The 8,403-nt window shown below is 37.6% G+C and overlaps 1 protein-coding gene across 1 annotated transcript in view; it reads right to left on the reverse strand.

Annotated features, from left to right (window-relative positions):
* Positions 1 to 174: 174 nt before the first annotated feature.
* The window catches only part of C7 (complement component 7), an 11,728-nt gene continuing 3,499 nt past the window's right edge, over positions 175 to 8,403 (reverse strand). The window contains exons 6-14 of the mRNA XM_008942805.1: positions 7,658 to 7,796; positions 6,724 to 6,858; positions 5,251 to 5,494; positions 4,495 to 4,608; positions 3,921 to 4,087; positions 2,708 to 2,936; positions 1,965 to 2,136; positions 1,511 to 1,598; positions 175 to 321 (exon numbers count right to left, since the gene is read on the reverse strand). Coding sequence (XP_008941053.1) covers positions 175 to 321; positions 1,511 to 1,598; positions 1,965 to 2,136; positions 2,708 to 2,936; positions 3,921 to 4,087; positions 4,495 to 4,608; positions 5,251 to 5,494; positions 6,724 to 6,858; positions 7,658 to 7,796 — 1,435 coding nt within the window. The remainder of the gene's footprint in view (positions 322 to 1,510; positions 1,599 to 1,964; positions 2,137 to 2,707; positions 2,937 to 3,920; positions 4,088 to 4,494; positions 4,609 to 5,250; positions 5,495 to 6,723; positions 6,859 to 7,657; positions 7,797 to 8,403) is intronic.

Consider the following 8,403-nt stretch of genomic DNA (forward strand, 5'->3'; position numbering starts at 1 on the left):
CAGACACCTGTCTTTCAAACCAAGACAGTCCAAAGCAAAAGTCAGTTTAGACCTCATTATGTCTAGGGAACTGGGAAATGCAGGTGTGTATTTTTCCCCAGTTGCTACTGGGAAGAAGATGTTCAGAGGTGTTTCACTGGAATTCAGGACTGGAATTGTATTTCAAAACAAGAATCAGTTAGACATACCCTGGCAATGTCTGTCTCCAATTTGCCATTGTAAGTTACTGCCACACGTAGCAACAGGATCGCCAACAAGAGAATATCCATGTCTGCAAGCATAAACAATGCTTTTCCCAACATGATATGAGTTTTCAGCATTCTGAAAGAAAAGGAACAGGTAAAATTTTGGATATACAGTGAAGGAACCACCAGCAGTGATGACTTGCCTTTGATTCTAGCATGCAGTAAAGGACATGGAGAAGTATTAATGCCAATCTACAATGCATGGATGAGAACATCTTGAATACTGGAGGCAATTCTGATTATCAATAGTCAGTAAATGTTTTCAAAATGGAGATGTTGCTGCCAATAGGTTGACAGGATACAGAATATTTGGGGTATATTAACTTTGCAAAAAGAGTTTCAGAGTTGAAGGCACCCTGTGACAGGGGTCTGGGAATGGTATATCAGTGACAGAACAGCACTCTCCTGCCAGTGTATAAACTGACTGCAGATATGGCTGCTACCAAGCAGTAGAGGGTGAACATAAGCTCTCAAACAGCCTTCTGGAGGGATCAGTGGAGAGTATATGCCTCTGCTAATTCTTAGGATGGCATGTTATCAGCTTGCAAAAGGATAATGTGATGTGGTTAGTTGAAAGAGCTGGATGTGAAGACACAGGTCATTTCTCAATTCATATCCCACTCTCTTCGAAGGAGATCTTATGGAAAAACAAGACTACACCACAAATGGCAGTGGTTTAGATTGGGAACCAAAATTATCAATATAGGAGACAACTACTGATCACTCAAGAATAAAAAAAAATTGGCAAAAAAGGGAATACAAAATTCTGGATCTTGCCTTAGGTTGGAGTTGTGCAAAGGCAACTAATGGATTCTGAACTAATCCTTTTATCAATTGACCAAAACGACTCTAGCCTGCCTTGTAGCACAGAGAAGGCATAATCCATGCCTTGCTGGATGACTTTTTTTTTTTTTTTTTTCCTGTAGTTTCCTGCGCTTTTATATGTAATTCATGTGGCTCAGAAAATTTACAGTATGTGTATAGGGTAAAGGACAAGTAGATTCCATGGCCCAGGAAAGCAAAGATTTTTGTCCTGGTTTTGGGGACAGGAATTTTCTGGTTTTCTTTCATCTTTAGTAAGAAGACTTGGCCAAAGTCATGTAAACTTCAGTCAGGGAGAAATGCTGAGGGAGCTGCTATACAGTAGCTCAGATACTAAGCTTACCAAGATAAATATAAATTTGCAAGTGAATATCTGTATTAACTGTGACAGAGACATTCCAGATAGGGATAGGACCGATAACAGAGTAATAGAATTAACTTACTTGAACAAATCCATTTACCAAGAGAGGAGGAGATGAACAGAATTCTGTAGGAGTTATGGATAAATCAAAACAGTGTGGTTCAATCAATCTGCAAAGGAAAGTATGATTTAGTTTGAATTTAGTTGCCTTGCTTTTCAAATTTCTAACACTTCTCAATGAAGCCCGTTTTCAAGACTATTATCTACCACATTTACATCACAATTATACTTAAAATTATACACTGTCAGGCTGTCAGAGAGAGTGCTAAATAGAATGGTGTCAAGTTTAGTGGCTTTCTCCCCATTTTCTAGTCTTACCTTGTGCCAGATTCACAGCTTCTGAATTTCATTTTACTTCTACTTAAATATGAAAGCTCAGTAAGTGATCTTCTTCCTGAATTCAATAGCTTATGCACCCTTCTGAAATAAATTTTTAAATCTTCCTGTAGTCATGACAAATGTTTTTTTCTGCTTACTGAAAATGCTGCAGCTCTTCATCTTCACAGGGTCTGCTTTCACTCTGCTCTCCTATGCAGGCCTTCCCACCACCTCGTGGGGAGGGGTTGCTGCAGGTTCGACTCCTTGATTTCCTTCCCCCTGAACAAGGACTCCAGGAAGACCAGCAGCTCCAGTGTCCATCAACAACACCTATGTGACATCAGGGAATATTTCACATTAAGCCATTCTGTTGGCCTTTTAAAGGCACAGGCTGTTCAAAGCTAGTGACAGTCCAAATTGTGCCCTTATAGGGATTTCCAGATTGCAATGGCCTGATCTTTCACCTTTCCCAAACTTGCCTTTTACATAACTATAATTCTTTGTAGTTTATATGTTATCAGAGTCTGACAGAACATAAAAATAGCTATCAGTTACAACCAATTACAACATTAAAACACAAATATTTTTGAAATTACTGATACTCATTCAGTATATATACTTATTTATAGCAGGTTACATCTTGAATGTTTAGTATCATCCACTGCATTTAACAATAAAAATAAAACCAGTTCTTCGTTAAGTAGTGTTTAGACACATTAAGCAAAGACTCAGTTTCAGCAAGATGACCCTCCTCAGGCTGTATGTCTGCAGTGGTGTCTGACCGAAGTAGCCACTGCACATCAGTTGCTCATTCAGGCTGTGCAGTGGGACAAAGAGACTCTGGAAGCAGGAGAGCACACTTTGACAATTCTAAACTCTCACAAGTTTAAAGAATGCTGACCTGGCTGATCTTGCACGAGAGTTCCCAGCTCACAAGATGCTCCAAAGGTGTAAGGCTTGCAGTAACACACACACTGAGTTCCTTCCACGGCTGCCTCACCACCATTCTGGCAAGGCTGACATTTGCAGGGATCATTTTCAGCCATATATTCTTCAATGGCTTGTTTTAAGTAGTGCTTTTTGACTGAGGAGCAAGGCACTTCCTTTACCAGCTCATATAATGGTGTTAGCTACACACAGTAGAAAAACATTTATTTGGGGATATTAAGTTTATAAGCACATTTAATTATGCAAAATAATTTGTGATGTATGCTCCTGCACATGGGATTCAACAGATGGTCTAATTAGCCATCTAACTAGCTAGCTAAAATCTTCTGTTACTATGTAATATTAGCCTTTTTCTAAAAAGTTAGCTCTGCTTAACAGCATCCCTTAAAGCTACTGGTAGATTACTCATGTCTAAACATATTTGAGCTATGAGATTATGGTTGAGACAGAAGTGTAATACAGACCTCCAATGTCGAGTAAACCAAATTCTCACCCAGCCATCCTCAGCCTAAAAAGCTGAGCAACCCATTATGTTATTTCATTAAGCAATGATAAAAGGTAACAATAAGCAAGAACATTTTGCATTTCTGTTGCCTATTTTATAATATTGTGTGCTTTTACATTTAATTGAAAACTTTCTGACAGAAAACCTTTGGGTTTATACCTTTCTTTAGCATGTGAGCAGTTCCCAAAAAGGTCTTAGACAAGGCAGCAGTGAATACGGTCTACCCAACTTTGAAGTGTCTCACTTCCAGAATCTCCAGTTATGCTAAACTTCTGGATGCAGAAAGAGGGAGGAGAGATGAAAGGGATACACAAAGTTGGCAAGCTGAGTGGAAGCAACACAGAGCTGCCAAGACTCATTTTAGGGAAGTGGTTATCTCGAATCTGGGCTTTCTCCAGTGCTAGGGTGATCTTCTGTGCTTATGCAGAACTCCACTGAAGTCAGTGAAGGCTCCTAAGGTTGTAGGTATTGACCTGCCAAAGCACTTACATTTGTGATGCAGCTCATCACGTTTATGACATTTTCTTCCTGTGGAGTTTGTTTTTTTTATAAATAAAATTATTGCATACTACAGCCTGAGTAATCACCAGCTATAGCTTAATCATTTCTTCCCTTGAGGTGATCCCATCTGCTCATCTCTGCTTCAGGAAGATAGCCTTACCTTTTGTTTAATTACTCTGGGATAGTCGGTCACTGAACTGGCCCAAAAGGAGTATCTCTGACTGTTCCCAGCAGGATTATTCAGCTCTAGATAACTAAGGCCAGCAACAGCACTTGGGCTTCCTCCTTCTATGTAGGGGTCTCCTTTAATCTTGGTACCGCTGCTTCCTGTAGGTTCAGGATGGGGAACACAGAAAATACTAGCATTGCTACATCAACAACTGGAAATAGAAACAATACATGCAAATACTACACTAACAAGTAGTGAAAGGACTCAATAGTTCGGATCAACCACCTGAATCAAGAGTTCCTATGTGGTTAATACATAAGAATTACTTGGTTTTGCAAGTGTCCTGGCAGCCATGACTTAGGGAGTCCAGAAAAGTACTAGTTACTGTCAAAACATTAGCTATGACTGATGAGTGTTGGGAGAGCCTTCTAAACTAGGAACTTGGTGTCTGAGTTCTGCGTATTCAACAAAGCTATCAACACCTGCTCCTCATCATGACAGCTGCTTAGGCGGTGATGGAAGACAGAACACCTGACAACTCTACGAGTTACTGTTGAACATTTACCTGAAGAACTCTGTAGCAATTCATCCAGTTTGGAGCACTCTACTTTTTTCTTTTTCACAATGAATGCATTCCAGCCTGATGTGGTGCACCGGTACATGTCTGTTATGCTCAAACCTGCAGACAATTGATCCATTAAAAATACTGCACACAGAAAGTGTGTTAGATTCACTTCTGAGTTTCCCATTGACTTGAGATGTCATGGAGTATTACACCTAAATTAGAAGGCAACAAACCAGCATGTCTTATTAGAAGGTTGACAGATTACTAAAGCCTATGGATGGAGGCTGAGAGATATAGGGTGTATCTGGAAAAAAGTTTATTCTTTCTTTTATCTCTTTACTAATTCTACAGCACTCTGCACACTGAGTACCATCACACGTGCCACTCTGGTATTTGCTCTGTCATTTTTTCTGCATTACGGAGTTTTACACAACCTTCACCTCCAAGTAACTTTTAAGCTTTAATGTTATTTGAGATTTAGATTGGCACTAGAATTCACGTTTAGCCTGATGAGGTCCTGAACGAGCCATCAAATCTCTGCTACTCAGAGCATTGCAGGTCACAGATGTGGAACTAGAATGAAATGTTGTGGTTTGTGAACTTCTTCTGTTCCTCTTTCTTTTGCCTACAAAGAGAATGTGGTGACTAGTGGAAATGTCTTACTTGATTTTCCGTATTAGCTGACAGAACAAACAAATACATTTTTTTTCTTCTTGATTCACTTTGTTTCTTGTAACAAATACTCTAGTACTCTACCTTCTTCTGTCATTTTCTCAGTATCCATATAAAAAATAACTTTGTAATGTCCTCCTAGAGATCCAGAGTGTAAGAAATGAGTCCCAAAATGTTCAATAAGTCTTCGGTAGACACTGTAATCATAGACAACTGGAAGGTTGGCTAGTTCCTTCCAGAATGGCTCCGCAAGAGTGAGAAAGTCTGGGCGGTTGTTAATAAATTGAGCAACTTCCACACTATTCTCAATGACCATCAGCTGCTTACTCTGGGGGAAGAAAAAGATGTCAGTCATGCTTCATGATTATCACTGTCAGGGTGTTTCCTACTAGCCAGATGACATGCACAGTGTATTCACTACTAACCAACAGCTTTACAGAGCTGTTAGATATGTATAAGCAACTTGGTGAATGCACAAAGTATACCTTCAAGCTAAGAATTATCTTTTGGACCTTTATTTATAATGGCTGCGTATATATTTAGAATTTATTTATAATTCTTTTCCTCCTGTATACTTGAAATCTAGCATAAGGAAAAACAAGAAAGGGATATATCACTTTTCAAAGCAAATGGTGGTTTCCAACACCAGAAGCCTGGCAGTAGCAGGTTAACAAGACTTTTCTGAAACCAAATCAGAGGCACTACAGGGGTTTCCCTTGCACCCTATGCAAGGAAATTTTTTTCTAGAGGACCCTTACAAAGAAAAGGTCTCTAGCCATTTTGAGGATGCTGCTGAATTATTCTTGTTGAAAAAACCAATATGCCTATACAATATTGCTCACCTCAGTTCCCCAAAGTTGCTTTTGAACTTTGCTATGCCAAGTCTCAAAATATGTCATTGTTAGTGTGGTAAAATGAGCTTGTCCTCTGTCATTCTGGTAGCCATAAAATGTATACATTTTTTACGCGATTTTTTTTTTTTTTTTGCTTTAAGATAGAGGTTATACTTCATAATTGAGTGTTACTCTAAAATTATTTATCTAATGGTTCTTTCTAAATAAATCAAAGGCATAAGTACTGTGATCTCCCAATTGCTTAAGACACCAGATCTCTCTGTTAATGGAAACCTACTAGTGGAAAATGTATTATAAAATAAATTAATCTTAATCACAGAATTATTTCCATTTTTTTCCCCCAAGATTCTGACAGAGATAACAGAAAAAAAAAAAGGCTGTCAATCATTCAAAGAATACTGAAAAGATTAATTGATTTTGAGGAGCTGCCAATGATTGTATTCCTCAAACAGGGAAGAAAACAGCTAGTTAGAAAATAAATTACTAATGAAGAGGTGAAATAGAGAAAGTGAAAGCAGCAGCCAACCCTTACTAATTAATAAAAAAAAGCAGTAATCTCTTTGTAAAGGTTTTATGGGATAAAGCGTATGTCACACACTTTGTGCCAAAAATAGGTGGATAAAATAAATATTTTCATCTCATTATAAACGCACATTAAAAAAATTATGAAAGTGTTTATGCAAAATACTAAGCCTATACATACGTTTTGGTTGTGTTGCAGAATTTTATTCTGTGAATAACTGTGTCCACTGTTTGAATTTTCATACCTCTCTGTGTGTTTCATATAAGACCAGCTGCTGTTGAAAAACTCATAACTGAAATCGTTCTGAATTTTAACCTAGAAGATGAAAGACAGAATACTGTATAAAAAATGAGTGGATGTGGCACTTGAGGCTATGGTCTAGCGGTTAGGGAAATGTTGGGAGGATGGTTGGACTTGATGACCCTGGAGGTCCTTTCCAACCACAGTGATGGTTGACCATGACTCTATAAAGAGCTTCATGAAGGATGTTAAAAATGATAACTTATAAAGTAGAGCAAGTCCTTTCTGATGTGAAAAATCCAATGTGTTTTTCAGGCTGAAACCATTTCATAAAAAGTACTATTTAGTACTTCAGTACTTTTCAGTATTTATTTCACAAAAAGTACTAAACAGATGCTATTGAAAAGCATCACTTTTTTAATGTTTGTATATTAAGTATTTATGTTATGAGATAAAGTAAAGGATTGCTTGGCACACTTTTGATAAATATGAGACAAATGAAATCTCTAAGACAGTGACTTCAAAAAAAGCATCTCTGGAAGATCTCCACAAAGCATCTCAAAGCCTTGTGCACATAATATTTCTTAGGGTGATTCAGGCCTCTCCTTATGCTAAGGAGATGGCTTTGCATGCAGTCTAACTGTGAGAGAATTACAAATCACAATCACAAAATCACTTTTTTCCCCTTTCTTTCATTTTAGCAGGATATACATTAGTTTGTATTTCAAAATAATATGTGACTGTAGAGAGGGAACAAGTATCATTTAGCTGCGTTTAGGGAAACCTACCTGCCAAGAGAACCTATGAGCTTTGCATCATTCTTCCAGTTTTAATCATGACCTTAAATATAAAGCCATGCTTAATGGAAACATACCTGGAAAGTATAAGCAAGAACACTTTCACTCAGACGGTAGTATTCTCTCCCATCGCCACTAAAGACCTTTCTACATTGTCCTCCAAAGCTTTGTGTATGAATGACTCTCCCCCTAGTCTCACCAGTAATGGCATCAAAGCTACAAGAAATAAAACATGAAAGATCATTAAGATGAACAGTTAGGAAATTATTTTACAGGAAGCAAAAATTATAGAGCCATTATAACTGAATGCTGCATCTGCAGATTAAGATCATAAACTGATTTACGCAAGAAAAAAGAAGGATTGACTGATAAGTCTTCTATATCTGCAGAACAGCAGCATGCATAGCATGTTACAATAGGGAAAGCAAAATTTTGCTCTTAATTTGTAAACAAAAATGAACACGTATCAGTATCTCTTAAAATTAAAACATGCATATCTATCACAACTGATTTTGTTAAGTTTTATTGTTCCAGCAGTTAATGCAACGGAAACAACAAGGCATCCATTACAAAATCATTTTTGTATCGTATCTGAACTATATCACATACCAAGTGACAAAACTATGCTAAAGAAACATAAGATAATTATTTTGCTAGGCTGTAAATGGGATGTATAAACAGAAATCTATATGGATCTGCAGTACTAAATGCAATGAATAAAAAGAATGAGCATTGCTGGCTCCTTTTTTTGATGCTGATGATCATGTGTTATTGGTTGAAGTTTAATTTCATATCTTAAAAGCTGTTTTTCAATAGCAGGAAT

The sequence above is a fragment of the Merops nubicus genome, unplaced genomic scaffold, assembly GCF_000691845.1.
Source record: "Merops nubicus isolate BGI_N331 unplaced genomic scaffold, ASM69184v1 scaffold43746, whole genome shotgun sequence".
NCBI classification, from domain to species: domain Eukaryota; kingdom Metazoa; phylum Chordata; class Aves; order Coraciiformes; family Meropidae; genus Merops; species Merops nubicus.